At 35.9% G+C, this 21,916-nt stretch overlaps 1 protein-coding gene across 14 annotated transcripts in view; it reads left to right on the top strand.

Annotated features, from left to right (window-relative positions):
- The window catches only part of LOC129738893 (serine-rich adhesin for platelets), a 160,147-nt gene that overhangs the window by 70,394 nt on the left and 67,837 nt on the right, over positions 1 to 21,916 (top strand). For 8 of the 14 annotated variants that reach the window (XM_055730219.1, XM_055730211.1, XM_055730216.1 and 5 more), the window contains exons 3-12: positions 4,552 to 4,595; positions 10,939 to 11,223; positions 11,385 to 11,584; positions 12,705 to 14,897; positions 14,960 to 15,090; positions 15,221 to 15,744; positions 15,816 to 15,938; positions 16,008 to 16,137; positions 16,197 to 16,321; positions 18,178 to 18,228. In XM_055730219.1, the coding sequence (XP_055586194.1) occupies positions 11,066 to 11,223; positions 11,385 to 11,584; positions 12,705 to 14,897; positions 14,960 to 15,090; positions 15,221 to 15,744; positions 15,816 to 15,938; positions 16,008 to 16,137; positions 16,197 to 16,321; positions 18,178 to 18,228 (3,635 nt within the window). In that variant the 5' untranslated portion in view covers positions 4,552 to 4,595; positions 10,939 to 11,065. Of the gene's footprint in view, positions 1 to 4,551; positions 4,596 to 9,081; positions 9,184 to 10,938; positions 11,224 to 11,384; positions 11,585 to 12,704; positions 14,898 to 14,959; positions 15,091 to 15,220; positions 15,745 to 15,815; positions 15,939 to 16,007; positions 16,138 to 16,196; positions 16,322 to 18,177; positions 18,229 to 21,916 lie in introns of all 14 variants that reach the window. The other 6 variants (XM_055730221.1, XM_055730213.1, XM_055730220.1 and 3 more) reach the window with 2 other exon arrangements.

Here is a 21,916-nt window from a genome sequence, read left to right as displayed (position 1 = left end):
GACTGAAGTTCCTTGAGGTGACGTATCACTTTCGATTTGAAAATTTTGCGGTTGTTAGCATTTTTGACAACTTCTGGAAGGCAGTTGTAAGAAGCAGGTCCAATGTAAGAAATTCTGCGTTGACCAAAAGATGTTAAGCAGCTTCGAAGCAAATGATGTGATTGACGAGTATGGCGAGAACGAGTGCCTGAGTTAAACAATAAATTTCTTGTGTTGTCTAATGAGTTCAAATTGTCGGAGACATACAATAATGTTTGCAGACTACACAAGTGGGTAAGAGGTAAAATACTGTAAGTTGTATTCGAGTACAGTAAAGACGTAGGGTAGAGATAAGGAAGTTTGAATATGGTTTTTATGCAATGATTTTGTAATGTCTGCAATCGCCCGAGGATAGACAGGGAAGCCCTGCCCCATACCGCGATAAGATATTTCAACTGAGAGTGAATGAAAGCAAACAGGCAGGATTACAGTTGGATCATGTACTATCGAATCAAAGCGTGAGCTTAAATATTTTGGTGTGATGATTGACGACCGGCTCAGCTTTAAAAACCACGTTGAGTATGTGTGCAAGAAGGCGGCAACAGCAATGGCCGCACTCACGAGGATAATGGCGAACAACTCGGGGATTCGAAGTAGTCAGCGAAGGATAATTTCGAGTGTAGTTTCGTCAATCCTTCGATATGGAGGGGCGGCCTGGAAATCTGGTCTTAACATCCAGTGTAACCAGCAGAAGCTGAACAGTGTACAGAGGCGAATGAATTTGCGGGTCATCAGTGCATACCGCACCGTTTCGTCGGAGGCTGCATGCGTTGTAGCGGGAGTCATGCCCATCTCGGTTTTGTTGGTGGAGGACTCATATTGCTACGAAAATAGAGGCACGCAAAACGTGAGAACACGAGCCAGAGATAGCTCCATGGTCAACTGGCAGCAGCTGCGGGACAGCTCGGAAAGAGGAAGGTGGACCCATCGTTTGATCCCAAACATCAAAGAGTGGATGGAGAGAAAGCATGGCGAAGTGGATTTCTACATGACGCAATTCCTGACTGGTCATGGATGCTTCATGAAGTATCACCACAGGTTCGGACATGCGGCCTCGCCGGTCTGCCTAACATGCGGTGACGTGGACGAGACACCCGAACACGTGGTATTCTATTGTCCAAGATTTGAAGAGGAACGTGCAAACATATTCGCCGCCTGCGGACCAGAAACTACAGCAGACAACATGTTGCAGAAGATGTGTGATGACATCAACACATGGCAAGCAGTCAGTGATGGGCTCGCCCGGATAATGACAGCTTTGCAAAGGAGTTGGAGACTGACGCAAATTGCAATAGACGTAGGATAACGTAGGTTAACTTTACTAAGCTTAAAGAGTCCGAAGCTATGAAATGAACTACCCAAAACAACCAGCGTAGCCGATAGGACCACATCGTGAAGACGATGTTGGGCGGTCAGGATGTTATTTAATTTAAATATGAACTTCTTGGCGAGTGTTGCGAAAGTAGCGCTATGCGTGAATTAGACACCCCTACCGAAGTATTGCCTTAGGGCAGGTACCGGTTTGGGAAATAGTCTGACGCCCCAGGTGGAGTTTAGGGCATATGTATATACGGATGAGTATATAACGAGTTCACCCATTGTTCCCATGTAGACACGGCACTCGACGTGCATTGGGACCAATTCGTAAAATACCTTCTTCGAATTTACCACCTGGGTAACCAAAAACACACACACACACACACACACACACACACACACACACACACACACACACACACACACACACACACACACACACACACACACACACACACACACACACACACACACACACACACACACACACACACACACACACACACACACACACACACACACACACACACACACACACACACACACACACACACACACACACACACACACACACACACACACACCACACACTTTCACATAGGGTAAGTGTACCTACCTCCGTCGTAGCCCTCTGATTCGTCTTAATTCATGAATGCATGTTTTAGAGCCGAAAAATCTGTTTCCACTTTAATTGGCTACTTTACATGATAAACTTACGCCTGTAAATTTATTTTCTATCATAAATTTGTCACTTTTGACACTATTTTTTGAGATACATATTTGATTTTGAAATCGCGAAGTGAAATTAATTATTGGCGCATTCCGCCATATTGAAAGACGAACTTAGTGATCCCCACAACGTGTTTCTATGCTTTAACGCTTCCTGTCAATGCATGTAACGATCAAAATCATAAAATCCAACAGAAACATGATTGAATAAAATTTAAAAAATGATTTCAAACTAATCTGATTCATATCAATTTATCAACTTTCGATTGATATCGAATCTCCATAATTCGTCGTAATTTTGCGACAAGAATAGGAAACCGTTTTCTAATAATTGGAATTAGACCGGTTCATTTTTACTATTTTATGCTGACCACAGTCGGACTCATAGAGAATGAACATGATTGATTTCCGAGTAATTTTGTTTATTTTGACCTCTTTGAAGCTAGGAACTTAATACGCTGGGAGATCAGTGCAAAAAGTCTATTTATATTAATAAATTACTTGAATGTATTCAGCATTGCTTATAATGCATGGTTTAAAATGAACAAAGAATTGATGGCTTTTTAGCTAAGAGGTTGGTGTTTAATCAAGTGGATTGTTTTCTAGATAATTACCAACTGCACAAATTATTTATTTACAGTACCGTGCATGATTTAATAAACGTTGGGGTGCACGCAAGAATATCTCCAATTTTACAAATTTCTAACGTTTAACTCCAATGACATTGTTTCTTTAAATTTTAAGATTTGATTATTTTTTATCTATTATCTGATGACATTAAAGTTTTCTCAAGTATTTAAAACATGAGATACATCAATTCTATGCAAATTAGACATTTTAAACTTCTTTCATTCAAACTCTTTGCTCTACAGAAAGGTCACTGAGAGTTCCTTTAACTTAAACATCTCCAGTTTTAAGAGATTCTCTGAATGGAAATCAATAACTACTCGAGGAAGAAATTTCAATTCTTGGACAGAAAACCTCGATTTCTATTGATTATTTCTACGATTCATGGGAATGTAATGTAATAAATTTATTCCGTTGAAGGCCAAAATGACAAGAAAATTTGGATGAATGGATCATTAAAACTTTTAAACTAGAATTCATGAGTCTCTGATTTGGATTTCAATACAAGTATGGATAACAAAGCGATTTCGGTTAATTTTCAGAATTTTCAACAAAAGATGTTTTTTCGTATTTGACATATTACAGTTTGAATGAAAAAAGTCAATAAGTCGAATTTCAGTTGAACTGTACGTTACTGTACGTTAACTTCTAAAAATTTAAACTAAAAACTTGCATTTAGCTTTTTTTTTTGCAACTTTGACAATATCAAAATGTTAAAATAACAAAGCGTCAATTATCGAAAATAAACTTTATTGCCGAGACTTTTATCGCTCGTAAAAAACTCGAATAGATGAGCTGAACCAGTCTAATACAAATTACAAAATACAAAATACAAATCAACGTGGCATTGCTTTGTTTCGATATCCTTCGCCAGGGTTCCCACATGAATAAGAATACAAATGTTGAAAAAACGCATGTGTTATTCTGCCTCTTCTCAAATCATTACGTAGAAAAACATAAAGTACTATTAAAATTTTTGATGTTCTTCGAATATATGCGGCTTCTGTGTAAATTTGTGTAAAGTTATTTGTGAAAAATGTCTGGAAGAACTTTAAAAAATCTTTTTTAACAGACAAATCCTGGCTCATGGCAGCCCCATCCGTTGGAGACTGTGTTTGTATCAAGGAATATTTAAATATTCCTTGGTTTGTATAAAATAAACTTGCACGGTGGATTTGATTATATGGTCTAATATTGTGCTACCTGAAATTGTCTTAAGCCTATAGTCCACACTAGGCAAGTTGGATTGCGATTTCGGTTGCTGAGACTTGTTTACATTTGATGAGATGCTCGTCTCAAGTCTCCCGACAAGTATGGGAGACCTTCAGCAACCAAGATGTAAATAAAAACAAGTCTCAGCAACCGAAATATTTACAATGAAGCTATCCTAATTTCATGGCTTATTGCGACTGGTAACTTGTGTAAACGTTTGCTGTTATCCTGCGCTTTTGTTCCGTTCGAAGTAAGCTAATGCCAATTGCATGAACCTTCAACGCAAGATTTTTAATTTATCCCTGAAGACGGTGGAATAAATTAAGACAATGTCGGTCTCCTTGTACGACGGAAGTAAGGACCTGGTACGACAATGAGAGAACTTGGATGTGGAAAATAAATCATGAATTGGCTCTCAAGTACGTAATGGATTGAACTATTTCCTGCATAGTTTCATAAAAGAATATTAGAAATATAGTTCAATGAATGAATGTCACGTTTAAACAAACATGGAACGCAATTATGTTGAAGTTATGAAAACAGTTAAGGAAGTTGTCTTAGGGGCCTTTACTCTAAATATGTGAGTATATTTATAGAAATAACAACAGTTTCTTCTCTCTTTTTCAGGGGTCATAAACCAAATACAAAGGAATGAGAATGTAAATTTTAAGGTAGGTCATTCAATGATTTTAAATTTTTAAAATCTAAACATTCGAAGACTCATAACATATAATCACTTACAATTTTTGCTCATTCTGACTTTAAATTGGACATCCTAGGTACTAAATTGAAATTTGAGATATTTACCGTGTAGTTTCATGGATTGTGGATTTTGTATTCATGGCAAACAAAAAAGTCTTTCGAAATTCGAGCTTGGCAGGCTCCTTCAGTCTTGATCAAAACAATTGTAAATCAATGAAGCATTTGTTATTTAACGAAAATATTAGACGAAAAGAAACCAAATTTAGAATTCAGAATAATAATCCAGTAGCTGGACCCAGAAACAGCATTCAGAATTGAAACCTGAATTCAGAATTTCGCATCAGAATATTCAAGATGAGGAATCTTCGTTGATTTTCGTGTTTAAGAGTGGAATGGTTTATATGTAGGGGAGAATGGGGATACTTGATCCCATTTTCTTGTTCTCTGACAGCGTGAAATTTCATGTTTATATGCTGCCAAAGTTAGAACGATACATGAGCCCATAGATGAACTGGAAGCGTTTTCGAGGGACTAAAAAGTTTTGATTTTCTGTAAGTTACAGGAGACTACAGATCCTTTATTATGTAGAGGAGACTTGATCCTTTAATCAGGGTTCTCTAAGCTTTGGCAAAAATCATACAAATCTAAAGATAATAGTTCCATTACAATTTTTTGTAAAAAGCATTTTTTTGAATCTATTTAATCAGGAAATTAGGCCGGACCAAATTTCAAATCCTTTTTTTTTTGTCATTTGAAGTTGGAACATCGCGAGGGGGAGGGGGGGGGGGGGGGAAGATCTATAAAAAATAATACGAAAAACAAATAAATTTGTATAAATTATACGATAGCTTGTATGCAACAAAATTGTATGCTATATCATTGCACAAAACCTAAAAATCAAGTAATTTTTATAGATAAATTCAATAAAATGAAGAATACAAAAGGTGAAATAGAACCCATCTTCCAAAAATTTTTTTATAGTCTTGTAATCTTTCGGATATTTGTTTTTTTTTTGCGAAATTTATATAAAATACTTCAATCTTTATTTAAAAAGACATACACCGTCTTAGCCGATTTAGGCTTAACAGACTGAATAAATGACGCGGGCAACTTAAGATTAACATTTAACACCCAGTACCGAGATGGGAATTTAAACAATGACATCAGTGGACCAGCGATTACCGTCGTACCACGCTAACCACTCGACCCCCGAGACGTACTTTTATTTACTCCCCCTTCGGGTTTTTTGGAATTTTCGAAGAGGGGGAGGGAGTAACATAAGAAGAAATAATTATTTGTTCCAGCCTTATTGGATGAATATTAATATTTGGATAAATATGAATAATTTCGTGCTGAAACCATAACATACATGCTGGAAAACCTTTTCTTCAAAAAATTGAGAGTTTACTATTGTTTTGAAAATATGGCATTAAGTAGTTGATATTATTACTCCAGTTTCGAGATATAGCTGAAGAATCAAGTATCCCCAGGGATCAAGTATCCCCAGGGATCAAGTATCCTCATTCTCCCCTACTGAAACCCATTTATTTGGAACGGTTCGAACCTTCTGGTTTAATGTTTTTGTTTTTAAGAAATGAGTTGATTTTGTAGTTAGAAGAATATTAAAACCATTAGGGGGAAGTCGTCTACTACCGGACACTTAAGGTTTTTAAGCAATAACTTCAAAAATAGATTTTTGTAAATTTTGGTTCCTCAACTGATTTGAAGAGTATCATTATTATGATCACTTAACTATAGGGGGAAGTCGTCTATGGCCGGACATCGCCTATGGCCGGACAACATAGATTTTTCGAAAACACAATCTCCTAATAATGCTTTAACGCCATGAAAATAAAGTAAATTGTAGCCTGATATGGTGTTAGAAATATGGTAATCCAATCTGAAAAGATAAACCAATGATAGACATCTGAAGCTTTTGCCTAGTAGTAGGGAGAGGATCGCCTAAACTTTGCATTTGTATTGTGGTAAGTTTTTTTGGCTTGTAAAATTTGAACTGCACATGAACGACATCGTTGATTGGTTATCTTTCGACTACAGTAGATATAAGATAATAAAACGGAAGTTCAAACGAAATATTAGGAAAATTTAAAAAAATGCGATTTGTCTATGACCGGACACCAAGTTGTTGTCTATGACCGGACAAGAAAATATTAAAATTTATAGATGATTTCAATTTAAAACTTTCACTTTTTCATCTCTATAGCACCCTCGAATGGTTAGCAGAAGATAAGGATTCAATAACGAAACTATTTTGGTCCTCTGAGAAACTTAAGATTTTGCTGTCCGGTCATAGACAATTTTTATCTAGTTTTTCCGAAACAAATGTTTCATTCTGGTTTGTCAAAAAAAACTTTTATGACTGGCTTCATAGAACGTTCAGTATTGGAAAACACATACTCACAAGACCTGTGCAAGTGAGTTCTGTCATTTTGCTACGTTTTTGTGCCATTGGTGACAACTTTGCTGAAGTAATTCGTAGTGTCCGGCCATAGAGAACACTTTTGGAAATGAGTGAAAACTAACATGAACTGATTTCTCTTACCACATGAATATGTTGTAAATTAATTTTTTTCTAGTATAGTTAAGTGATCATAATAATGATACTCTTCAAATCAGTTGAGGAACCAAAATTTACAAAAATCTATTTTTGAAGTTATTGCTTAAAAACCTTAAGTGTCCGGTAGTAGACGACTTCCCCCTACTAGAAAAAAATTAATTTACAACATATTCATGTGGTAAGAGAAATCAGTTCATGTTAGTTTTCACTCATTTCCAAAAGTGTTCTCTATGGCCGGACACTACGAATTACTTCAGCAAAGTTGTCACCAATGGCACAAAAACGTAGCAAAATGACAGAACTCACTTGCACAGGTCTTGTGAGTATGTGTTTTCCAATACTGAACGTTCTATGAAGCCAGTCATAAAAGTTTTTTTTGACAAACCAGAATGAAACATTTGTTTCGGAAAAACTAGATAAAAATTGTCTATGACCGGACAGCAAAATCTTAAGTTTCTCAGAGGACCAAAATAGTTTCGTTATTGAATCCTTATCTTCTGCTAACCATTTGAGGGTGCTATAGAGATGAAAAAGTGAAAGTTTTAAATTGAAATCATCTATAAATTTTAATATTTTCTTGTCCGGTCATAGACAACAACTTGGTGTCCGGTCATAGACAAATCGCATTTTTTTAAATTTTCCTAATATTTCGTTTGAACTTCCGTTTTATTATCTTATATCTACTGTAGTCGAAAGATAACCAATCAACGATGTCGTTCATGTGCAGTTCAAATTTTACAAGCCAAAAAAACTTACCACAATACAAATGCAAAGTTTAGGCGATCCTCTCCCTACTACTAGGCAAAAGCTTCAGATGTCTATCATTGGTTTATCTTTTCAGATTGGATTACCATATTTCTAACACCATATCAGGCTACAATTTACTTTATTTTCATGGCGTTAAAGCATTATTAGGAGATTGTGTTTTCGAAAAATCTATGTTGTCCGGCCATAGGCGATGTCCGGCCATAGACGACTTCCCCCTATTTATTATGTCACATATCTCACGCACAGCATTCACACCTACACATTCACTTTCTAACACCTAGAAAAGGACCGAAACAAATTTTACGGCTAAGGTATGCCGGTTATTTCATGTTTACGGAAACGTTGCCAGGAGCTTTTGGTATAAAATAAAGTACGTGACACGCAACAGATCAAATGACTTTCTCTAGTGTGTGCGAGGGTTCGTTTGGGTGGTTAAATTTATTTCGGTACATTGATTTGTTGACAAAAATGTTCCACGTAATATCAATCAGATGATACCATTTGGTAACGAATGGCTGAATCGTGATGCACACATATCGACAACAGTTGACCAAAAATGGCAAAAAACATATAGATTTCATCATTCACAAAAAATCCAGATACGGATACAAATTCCCTATCCTTGACTGTGATAGGAATTCTGATTCCAAGTTTATTTTCTTAATCCTGATTCAATATTCCGATTCTGAATTCTGATTCTGTCTTCTGATTCTGAATTCTGATTCTGATCTCTGTTTCTGAATTCTGATTCTGAATTCTGATTCTGAATTCTGAAGAAGCATCTCAAATAGTTGTATGAGTAGCAGATCTCATTCCTAGCCATTTCGTGTTTGTTGATCAAAAATCACCCACATCTCAGGAATGTTGGCGCTTGATCCTGGTTCAGAATATCATTTTGCCGCGAAACACAATGAAAAGCTGTAAAATGTAGACTTGCAATGTGACCGTTTTTCAGAGCTGTTCATCGGCATCTCTGGCGTGTAGGAAGGCGAAAATTTTTTCCTCGTCGAGTATGGGAAAATGGTATTTCCACAATGACAAGCAGAAATTGGGAAATTGTGTTTTTATTTATTTACCATGTGAATAAACAAATTCTCTCTTCGTTTCAGTGTTGGTGAAAATGTTACTGAGCTGTACGCGATCTTTCTGCGCATTCAACTAATATCTACACTTTGTTTGTTTTGGATTCGAGGCGAGTTTTTTCAAAACTGGTATTGATCTATTTACGACACACAATGTTCAGTCTTCCTGTATGTTTGAAATATCTGCTTCAATACCTACTTAACCAAATACCTACTTAACCAAAGCTGAAGTTGCAAAATATTTTGCGCGGGAGTTAACCTTCGCGAGTCTAGTCAGGAAGAATTTTGACGCATGGATTGTCACTCAGTCATTAATGTCGTCTTTATTTGGGGGTCCAATAAACCACCACGTGTAGAGTCCGTTTTTATTTTTCCTATCCTCAGTAATCACTTTTTATCACCCATTATATTCGAAAAAATGTTGATGGTGGTGTATAACTCCAGGGAAAAAAAGCTCAAATAAAATTTAGATTTTTATTTCTAGACTTCCTGCTAAAGCTGATAGGCCGATTGTTCAAGATTCATCTTAAAAGTAAATTTTCTCAGTTTTACAATATTTTCCACAATATTGGGGTACTTTAAAAACTTTTATGGACATGTCCCGATTAACCTTATGATTAGTGGGCCGTTCGAACTATTTTTTTTTAAATTTATTCATAGCAACATAAAGCAATTGAATATGTATTTGCCTTTTCTCAATGAATCATGGAACGTTTTGGTTCTAAAAAAAAATATAATGTGGAGATTGCTTAATATTAGGATCACAACATTTTTTTCCATGTGTATTCACCCAATTTTACAGTAAGATACACCGGGGTAAGTGTGAACGCGGGGTAAGTGAGGACGATGGCTATTAAAACAATACTGTTTTTTCCACTTTTATTGCATGTTAGATTCACTTGTAATTTATCCAATAACTGTAAAAGAGATACGATTCCGACAATAGCGAATGTTATCGGCGACTTTTTGTTGATTTTCTATTTTTAACTACGATGTCGAATTGATGTGCATCGTTTTTAATTATAAATATCTCATGAACTAGGCGGCTCTTGACAAAAAACTCTACATTGAAACAATCCTTACATTCGAAACAACCAGTTAGGAAAAGAAACGGCGGTTGAAAATGAAGAAAAACAAGATAATTTACAAAAAACTAAACTTTTGTCTTCAAACCCTACCCGGGGTAAGTGGGGTCGGCTTTGTACAGACTTAATGTTTACACATTTTTTTTCAATTTTCTCTCCTTCATCCATAACTATTTAGCTATATTTAGCATTCGAATCGTGAAAAGATGGGAATAGTACTTGTATGTTCTGGGATAAGTATATATTTTCGATAAAATAACATAAATTACACGCAATAATCATTGAAAATCCCTTACAAATAGTACCATGTACTTTTTTAAAAAAATTTTGAACCGTTCGAGCAATAAAGTAACGTATTCAACCATAAAAATGCAAATTTGAGAACAACATGTTCTTCATCACATTGAACGTAATTTTATCAAAATTGATCCACTGCTGAATTTTTTAAGTTGAACTATGCGAAAACCCGACACCACCTACCCCGGTGTACCTTATATTTTAGCTGGATACCTTTATGATTTTTTAAAATTTAAATTCCTATTCTTCTTATGTCATGCCACAACATATTGCAATAGATTTAATAGCAACCGAATTTCTTCACTATTTAATCAAATACCTAATACACAAATCCTATAAACAATCATAACTTATTTCGTGTAATCTGAAAAAGAAATACATGTTTCATGATTTACTTATAGGCAAGCTTAAAATTATGTATGTGCTTTTATGTGATAAGCTGTTTGTCAATATTATTCGTTTAATAACTTTATCTATATTATCCTGGTTTTTCGACTGTCAGGAATAAAATTCAACTGTAAACGAGTTTTCGCCACCGAATTAGCATTTTCGGCCATAATCCGCTCTTTCCGAAGGCTCAACTCAGCCGTGCAGCCTGTCATCACTGAGAGACCCCGGGGCAGCTTAAAATGGTGATAGGAGAGCCAACCGCCAACAGTGGGGAGGCAATGCCTCCCCCGCAGCAGCAGTTCACACCACAGAAGGCAACCATCGAGAACATAATGAGTGGAATTGAAAATACCGGTACCGTGAAAATGAATAATCACAGAAAAAAGTTGCGACAGCGGTAAGTTTCATTTTCACCTGGATTTTTCCTTTTTTATCCTTCATATTTTGTGCCTTCATCTTCTATCTAGGCTACAGTAGATTGATGCTTCCGATGTTTAATGTAATCTTTCACTCTTCTCAATTCGCTTCTACCGTTTCCGCCTATTAATGTGTTTACAGATTTGATATAATTAAAAAACTTGGCCAAGGTACATACGGTAAAGTGCAATTGGGCATCAACAAGGAAACGGGACAGGAGGTGGCCATTAAGACAATCAAAAAGAGTAAGATCGAGACAGAAGCTGATCTCATTCGGATACGGCGAGAAGTGCAAATTATGAGCTCCGTACAGCATCCGAATATTATTCACATCTATGAAGGTAGGTTATTCTCCGTATCCTACTGAAACTTCTCTGTGTTGAAACTCCACTACGCGAGTTTTATGTTGTTCAAACAACTGAAATCAAAAAGAAATACACATTTCTTAAGGTATATATAATAATATTTTTTAATCTTAGAAAATCATTTGAAATAAATGTCAAACTGAGCAAAGCGTAATGGCTACATATCAAGCTCTCAAACTCACTATTTATGACCTGAATGGTCGCAGCATATACCATATGACAAAAAGAGGATATCTGGTCATTGAATATGCTTTATAACCAATTTGATTGTTATCGTTACGTTTCAGTATTGTTTGCAATCTGATCTCCAAGCGACATACCGTCAACTGAGGTTTCATGCAACACTTTTCAACTTCAACGGCTTTTAAAAACTTAATGTCCACAGACAATCATACGACTTGTAAATCAAAAGTTTTGAGGTTGGTGGGAAATCAAATTGACGAAGTCAGAAAAATTATTGGTTTCACCAGTAATTTTTAAATTTACAAAAACATGCGATTTTCACTCTACTAAGAAAAGGGGTAAGTTGCAGCATACTTTGTTTTTAATTAAAAAATCAAACGAAAACGTTCGAAAATTGATAGTTTTTCCTATATTTCTGATGTCATAACGCATAAAGCACCAAAAGCAGTAATTTTTGGTTTTGTTCGAATTAATATTAACTTTTTTCTGCTAAACATGTTTTTAAAGAAAAAGCATAAAGGTACTGCATACATTTAGGGGTAAAAACACTACAAAAACTCTACTAAAGCTGAATTCATAAAAGTTAATGTTTGAATGGATGAAGTTTTGAAATTAACAAACGCCCGATGCAAAACAATCATATTCCAGCATATGGAAACGAGATTAAAATGTGAATCTTTTTATTTGCATCTTGATGCATTGATGCATGATGTGTTGTTGTATGCGAATGTCGCATCAAGCCCTGCTGTTGCATGATGCCCCGTTTGACGGTATCAAAAAAAATGTTTCAACAGTTTTAAATCACGTAATCTGATTGATCGAAGGTATTGCTTTGAAAACCTCTAATAATAAGTCCAAAACCTATATTATATTTTTTAATGAACAATTATCATCCTTTCCATGCCTACAACAGTTTTCGAAAACCGCGAGAAAATGGTGCTAGTCATGGAGTTTGCAGCAGGCGGTGAACTGTACGATTACCTCTCAGAGCGAAAGGTGTTGGCAGAAGAGGAAGCGCGGCGAATTTTTCGACAGGTATCGACAGCAATCTACTACTGCCATAAGCACAAAATATGTCATCGTGATCTTAAGCTAGAAAATATATTGTTGGACGAGCATGGTAATGCTAAAATCGCTGATTTTGGACTGTCCAACGTGTTTGATGAGCAAAGACTGTTAGCGACATTTTGCGGGTCCCCGCTGTATGCCTCGCCAGAAATTGTAAAGGGTACGCCATACCTGGGACCGGAAGTAGATTGTTGGTCTCTTGGTGTGCTTTTGTATACTCTAGTCTACGGTGCAATGCCATTTGATGGTGCCAACTTTAAAAGGCTTGTGAAGCAAATTAGTCAAGGTGATTATTTCGAACCTAAAAAACCCTCTCGAGCGTCTCCATTGATCAGGGAAATGTTAACGGTTTCTCCTCAACGGAGAGCTAATATCGAACAAATCTGTAATCACTGGTGGGTAAATGAGGGTTACCAAGAATCCTGTTTGGACTTGGCTGAGGAATTGGCTAATCAAACACCTGTTCGATTGGATGTACTGTTATCACTGGCTCCACCATCAGTAACATCGGATCAATTGGTGGTGGGGAACAATCAGGAAGAATCCAAACCCAAGGAACGAATACAACGAAGTCGTTCTGTAGGTTCCATAATTGATATGGGAAGTACTGAAGCTGAAAGGCGAATATTGGACATGGTGGCTGCAGGAGGAGAAGCTGCATTGATGCCATCGCCTACACGAACGATAACACCAGCCGAAAGTAGTCCGGCACAACCGAAACGTAAGCTAGAACCGACAGTATCCACAGAGAACGCTACAGGGGCAGTAAAAAAGAAAGAAAAAGCTGCAGAGAAATTGAAATCAGACCTGTCCTATACGGTGATTCCAGAAGTTATGGATGTCGAAACACCTCCTTCCCCAGGTCAAGAATCGGAGCCAGTGGTTGTATCAGCTCAAACTAAACCAGAACCACCACAGCAAGAAACCGATGCCGAAACTCCCACAGCCGCAATAGATGTATTAGAAGATTTACTAAACCTTGAGAATATGTGCGATGAATTACTGCAAGAAACTGCCACACCACCTACAAGCAAAGCTTCATCACCAGAAGATTCGAAACAACCAACAACGACTGCTGTTGAAGTTGAACCAATCATTTCTCCCCCACCCAAAGTAGAATCACCACCGAAAACTGTCGCTGGAGTTAAGGCCCAATTGGAAAAGATTGAAAAGGCTGATAAACCAACAGATAAAGTTCCAATGAAAAAAGTATTCAATAAAAATAAAACGGCTGACCTTGCTTCAGCCATAAACCAAGTGTCCAAACAGGACCAAGAATTCGCGCAAGTTAAATCTGCTTCCAACCTGGAACGCAAGAATAGTCTTCCGGAGGAAAACCTAACAAAAACTTCCGAAAGACGAAAATCTCGTATATTGGAAACGGCAGAGAAGTTCCAGAATTTGAATAACCAGAACAACGACAAGTTTAAAAAGTTTTCTCTCCCAGGAATTCCAACAGTGGGCAATTACAAAAAGGAATTCGAACGCAAAACTTCAATGAGTAATTCCTCCAGTGCTCCATTTAGACCGTCTCCTTATGAAATGCAGCGAATGACGGAAAATGAATTTTCTTCACCCGAGAGAAGTCGCCAAAATAGTTTTACCGATCTACAAACTGTACTTTCGCCAAGCGACGAGAAGATTGTTGGACGGAGCGATTCTGATGAACTTAGAGAAAGTGATTCCAGAAGCTCCATAGGCAAATTTTCTCTAGAAGAAGCACGCAAATCAATGGAAAATTCAATAGCTTTACTTAACAGAGTGCGTACAGAGCCTAGCTCAGTTGACCAACTATGTGCTAAAACTCAGAATGTTTCGATGACAGAAGAAACGGAGCGGGAGCGAAAATTGAAAAACGCGCGTGAAATAATTGGCAATGCTATCCCAATCGGACGATTGCGTAAGCCCCCAATGCCATTCGGTGCCAACGGCCGCGCAACTACTACTGGGGGACTTGGTCTCAGCAGCTCTTCATCAGGCAAGCCGTTCCGTTCGGACTTTGTTGAACCAAAACTGGATACGATGTCTGTACCTAGAAGTAAGGATTTTAATTTTGCTAAAAAAATTATTCGAATAAAAATCATTTATTTCACCTTGCAGAAGTTTCTGTGGGTAGTATTTCAACTCCTCCAGCAGATGAAACGAAAACATCACATGCTGAAATAACGCTCAAGTCAGCAACACTTCCTCGAAGAAAGCTTGGAAAACCGGATTCTCCAACAAGTGCCAAGGTATCCTATTTTTTTTTATTTATTTGATCATTGGGATTTTAACATCTATGGGGTCATTCATCCCTCAAGGTATTCTATGAATGATCTTCCATTATTTAGACGTTCAACTGATGGTTCCGTCTTTTTACAGGTTGATGTTCCATCTCCTACTGTTCCTCCACTTTCTACAATGCGCTTTTCAACAGAAATGCAACATCAAATTCCGGATCTCCGCAGTGCACCGATCAGAGAACATCCTATTGCATTCACTGTACAACAACGTGCCAACAGTCTGGAACCACAAGGCAAAGAACATACCATACCAATTCAAAAGCCACCAACTTATCAACGAACGGCACCGAATGCTCAATTTGGTGGTGCAGCACGGAATTCGCTCTCTCGCCAATCAACAAACGAATCCAACGATTCAGACGTTACTCCTTCTCAAAGCGGTACCCAGATGCCCCATGTTCCTGGAGGAATCTCTGCTAACAGCAGTGGAACTACTATGCCCATCAAAAAGAGTCCTAGGGAATTTATCATCCCAATCGCAGTGGAAGGTGGAGGAATAGTGACTCCACGCGCCAACAGCTTAGAACCATCTGAATCAAACCTTACTACCGGATCGACTGGATTCGGATCGAAGTCAAGATTGGGACGTCCACGCAAGATTGGGTTTGTGTAATTACTATTTGATTGTCTTTCAAAAAAAAATTACAACCATATTATATTTGAAATATCCATAGATCGCTACTCGGGGAAAGAGAACCAGAGGAAGAGTCTGCATTCCCTCGACTCAACAGGCACACGTCTCTGGGACGGGAAAGCGATTCGGAAGAACCCCGGTTCCACACCATGCATCGTTTAAGGTAAGCCTAAATAATTGACGGCAGCTCTTAATTTTATATTTGGTATAAATAATGTCATCATGTTTTCAGGAGCTCTCGTCCATCAAAACGTGGCACGGCAGAACCAAACAACGATTCGGCAAGCTCTGGAGAGGAGGATGACGACGATGGATTCGAAATACTAACAGCGGAGAACCTATTTTCTACTCTCTTATCAAGGGTAAGCAAATCTGTTCGATTTACTAGAAGCGTAAAATCTCTTACCAAAATTCGTGACAGGTTCGGGCGCTCACCAACCGTTTGAACGTCACCGAGCCGAGCTCAACTGGATTCCCTTCTTCACGTTTCATGAGCAACCTCCGGCAAACGCAACCGTTTTGGCATCATCATGATCCATTTTCCAAGTAAGTGATTTTTCGGTACATAGCGCGTTGCGGTATTCCGATCTTGGGAAAAGCTGGGTATTGTGTAGCCTACCAAGTGGCCGATTTTTATTTTTTCGATTTTCAATGATTTTTTTTGTTTGCGATGTTTGCTATTGGAAGCTCTCACCGCGAAATGACATCAACGCAACAATTTTGCCTGCTTAGAATATCAACTTTTCATATTGGGATTGGCAGGACCGCCACTGTGGAATCCCGAGCGACCCGGTTCCAGGCCTTTTTCGAGAGTGATTGCTACCTTGATGTTGAAACAGTCAGTTGTGCTAGCAATTGCTCGACAACGTTTTTCTCTCATACATGGCTCTCATGGTGGGGGTGAAACACAAAATATATTCTACACTCAGAAATGAAAAAAAAGTATTATTTTTCATGTATTTCCACAATTTGCCGTGTCCAATCACAGAGTTATTTTTCTGGATGTAGTGGAGATAAGGGCATAACGAGCACCCAGGGCATAATAAGCACTCCTTTTTTCATGAGGATTTGTTTCGTACTAGCTATAGTATTAATTTTTCACCAAAAAAGAAAAATATCCTTTTCATCTTTACAGAAATATTAAATAATAACCAGCTAGGTTCTCAAGTGACGAAAATGTTATAATTTTTGAGCACCACTAAATAAGCTTTTATTACCTTTAAATCATCTTGATCTGAAATGTACGCATTGCAACATGATTTACACATTTTTTCTCAATTTTCACCATCATAAAAATTTTGATTTTTCACTTAAATCCATTTTAAAATGCGAAATTCGTTTGATATTCATGCCAGTTCTATGGTCAACATGATTGACCACAGCATGCAAATTAGGTACACTTGCTGCTACTGATTCCGTTCTATTTAAATATGATTCAAATATATTTAAAAAAAAAGGGTGGAATTGGGATGCAGTCAAGTTTGTAAAGGGAAATTTTGCAACTGAAGTATTAATCTAGCACGTGCTCTCCCTGTTTAGCTGGGACTCAACACACAAGACAAAGCGTTTGTTTGAGAAAAAATATCTCGCGGTTAATAAATTTTATTCATTGCTTCATTTCTCGTTAAGAAATGATTGTGAGTTATTATTTTTCAATGATTCCAGTTTATTTTTGTCAGAAAAATAACCGAGTTTCTGAAAACTAAAAATTTTAATATTTTATTCATTTCTAAGTGTAGGATGCCATATTCACCATACATATGTCATAGTTAACAAGTCCGATCATGTTTGACATGGTATCGCTGCAATGGACGGGTTAAAAATGTAATTGTCATTTAAACCTGTTATTTCTTTATGATACCAACATAAATTTGTCCATTCCAAAAAAAAATCTACTTTTTTGTCTTCATATTTAAATGCTAAATTGCAAGCAGCCTATACATAACTTTCAAAACGTTTCTGAAAAACTTTTGGCCATTATTGACATGAAGAAGCTTGTCAGATTCAAACATTAGATACCCGAAAACAGCTTGCACGGCTTCGACTGGATGGCTCCTGAGCTTTGCTAGTGATCGCATGTTCAAGCCCAACAGTTTAACTGGAAAGGTTCTAGAACACTTATTGAAAGTCGCGAATCATACATCCAATGTCGGCATATGTTTACTTGCTGCCCATCATTGTATGTTTTGTACACTTATTGTGTCCCGGGAAAAAATGTAAACTTTTTAAATGTTAGTTAGAAAAGCTTAAACACCGAATTTTCACTTAATTTCATTAGTAAGAAATTTATTCTTGAAGTACAATGATGTACCAACTTATGTCTTTTGGCATGATTCTCAGTATGTATTTACTAACGAGATGCTATTTCAATCCAATCTCCAATGACACATTATTTGCAACAGATCACGATTCACATATTCTTATCGAAATGATTCGATAGAAACCAACGAATTGTAAGTAAATTTCATCGTGTAGCTAATAGTTGTATTTAGAAATAGTGTAGTGTAACCTTTCTTTTAGGTTTTATTTTTAAAGTTTATAGGTACCAAATTTAATTTATTTTTTATAAGTGTCATGTTCCTCTTACATAAGATATTCAGTTTATTATTGTGCATTGTGCATTCGATTTCAAAAGTACAATTCAAACTTTAGTTAGTAGATTTCTTGTATTGTTTTAAATGACAAACACTACTGTTATGATATTGAAGGTAGCACATTTAGGTAAATACAGTGAGCGAAACAAGAATAGTACCACTATGTATTTTGCTTGTAAAAATATGAATGGTTAAAAATCGTCAAAATTTTCTTAGTGCTAGATTATAAGTTCCATGAAACAAATGTAATGAGATTCAAAAAATTCTTTGAACATGGTAAACTTAATAGATTAGATTAATAGATTATTTTTTATTAAAAAAATTCATAAGATTTTCATAGAAAATAATTAATAAAATTAATTAAACTATTTTAATAAAAAACTGCCCTTTTTGAAATTTCCACCTCAAAGAATGTCACTAGAAAATCCAAATCAAACCCCGTGTTCACATAGAATCTCACAAAAGAGACTTTGAACTGAATTACAAAATTAAATAAATTCAAATATGTACTAGCACAAGGTCTGCAAAATTTGGGCCAGATTATTCTAAGGGAAGGGGTTGCGCAACGCACCTGAAGTTATTATGGAATTATGTAGATTTCGTTCCGCATGAAAAAAAAACCGTCTTTCGTCAATAATTTAGATCTTCATCAACCAATTTTTCTTTTAATTTAAGTATTTTAAAGCTTTGATTATGACAATATTTCATCTGGGGAACGCGTTTCGATTAGAGTTATCATAAAACAGCTATAACCTTCAAAATTAGCGTCGATTAACGATCATTCAGGTATTTTTTTGTATTTGACCCATCAGAAGCTTTTTGAAACTCTAAAACCTTTTTAACTAAACCATTTTTTAAATAGGATCTTGAGATAAACTATTTGTCATAATGAAAGTTTTGTGAATGACTATAATTAAAACAAATCAGCCGATAGGGACTTCAGAAATTGGTGCATAACTTGGATTTCATGTCTTTCCAAACCCAATTTCTCATAATTCCATACAAATTTTAGGCTCATTGTGCCCTCCATTTCTTTGGCCCAATCCCCAAATTTGGCACTGGATTTTGTGTTAGGCCTAAGATCTATTTAAGCTTGCAACTTATAAGATTTTTATTAGATGGCTGATTTAGGCACTCTAGTGTGGATTAACTATCTTTGAAAAGATCGAAGGCTTTGAAATTATCATTTATTTTTCCTTTCATTTGCAATTGAAGATTAAAAAGATTCAGAAACACATTTCATTGCTTTTACGAATAAATATTTTCTAGTTTTAGTTTTGTCCTAAATAATATTCACATGATCGCACAAAAAAACTTCGAATGAAATTGATGTTAACAGTGTTGCAAACCTTATCTGCTTATATGGGCCTTTGAGATTTAATTCCTTTTAATTTTTGGGAATAAATGGATCGATTTCATCACCAAATCACATTATTTATTAAGCATTCATTTTAAGATTATACTTTGATTTATTTCATGTAGCTAACCATAAAATTTCGTGACGTCACAACGCTTTGCAAAACCTTGCTTTTAAAAAAATGGTGCGTTGTGACGTCACGAAACTGAATCGCTCTAAAATGAATTGAAATCAAAATTTGAAAAAATCAAAAACAGCGATTTGTTGGTTGTAATGAATCGATACTTTCCTGAAATTTTCATAAAATTTGATCAAATAGAAGAGCAGAAAAATGCGGCGTTGTAAAAAAAACTGAAAAGTGGGAAAAGAGGCGCGTTGTGACGTCACGATTCCTTTTGCTTATATTTTGTTAACTATTTATTCTATACAAATACTTTTGGTTTCAAATTGTAGAGAATTAAATTTTGACCTGATAATGTACAATTTTTAACAATGTGCGATATGACCTGTAAAACTTACACACAATATACCAAAAAAATGTTTTGCAAACGTTGTGACGTCATGCTGGAATTGGCTTTCAGATGATTTTTTGTTTTTTGCTTTGCGTAGGAGGACAAAATCATGACAAGGTAACCGCAATGAATTGTCCAGCATGTGCTACGGCTATTTTGAACATGTGGTCCAGGTATTTCTTCAGATTTTTCCTACTGAAACATTCATGATCGTCTATCAGTAACGAACATTATCAACAATGATGCAAAGATAGACGTTCAAGAATGATTGAGGGAGCGATATATATATATATATATATATATATATATATATATATATATATATATATATATATATATATATATATATATATATATATATATATATATATATATATATATATATATATATATATATATATATATATATATATATATATATATATATATATATATATATATATATATATGTATATATATATATATATATATATATATATATATATATATATATATATATATATATATATATATATATGTATATATATATATATATATATATATATATATATATATATATATATATGTATATATATATATATATATATATATATATATATATATATATATATATATATATATATATATATATATATATATATATATATATATATATAAATATATATATATATATATATATATGTATATATATATATATATATATATATATATATATATATATATATATATATATATATATATATATATATATATATATATATATATATATATATATATATTCCCTTTTTCCCTCTCCATCGGTTTCGGTTTCGTACATGCCGACGGAATCACGCATCGGCTTCGCTGCTTTCGTCGACTTGATGTTGATTGAAGAATTGGGTACCGTTACCGTCGTTCGCGTTGATTCGTTGTTGTTCGTTGGTTTGAATGGAACCCGATCGTCATTCACAGTTCGACCGACTTTGATTTCCTTGGCGATGTCCGAATCAGTACATACTCGACGCATAAAAGAAGCAATTTCTTCGATCTCTGTAGCCGACTTGTTGCGTGAAGCTCCCCAGGCACACAGCTGAAATTCTGCGTTCCGTACTTTGTCCTTTAGACTAGTGTTCGCATATCGTTCCAGTGTTGGCGTCCTGTTTAGAGAACTTTCGTTTTGTTTGTGCTTCTCACTTGCAGCATGCTTGAGTTGATCTTTGAAGCCACCGAGACACTTAATATCTTTCTTGCACACTTTGCAATAGCCAGATTGCTTATCGGCACTTTGAGAAAGCCAACCGAGTTTTGTTTCCCAATCTTTCGCATACTTTTGGGATGCTTTCTTGATCCTTTTCGCTGGTGCTGCTTGTAGCTCTTCCTACAAGAGACATTTTTTATGTTTTTTTTTTTAAACATTTTATAATGTAAGAATAAGAATGAACATTTTATAATGTAAGAAACTGGGTCGTCCGAGGTTTCACTACTACCATCGGCCATGTGTTCATTCAAATGCTCTTGACCATCCTGGGTGGATGAAATCGACGAGAATTTGACTGGTACTGGTCTGGATGGTCCAGCTCAACAACAGTGGCACTTGGATCATCATCTCTGGACAAAAACATCGGTTTTACTGAACGCGGTCTGGATGGTCCAGGAGTTGAAGAATCGCTTCCGAAATGGGCAGCCGCCGCGCTGGCAT

Source organism: Uranotaenia lowii, chromosome 1, assembly GCF_029784155.1.
Source record: "Uranotaenia lowii strain MFRU-FL chromosome 1, ASM2978415v1, whole genome shotgun sequence".
NCBI lineage: Eukaryota > Metazoa > Arthropoda > Insecta > Diptera > Culicidae > Uranotaenia > Uranotaenia lowii.
The sequence above is the reverse complement of the archived record's forward strand: the minus strand, read 5'-3'. Positions and strand labels throughout refer to the sequence as shown.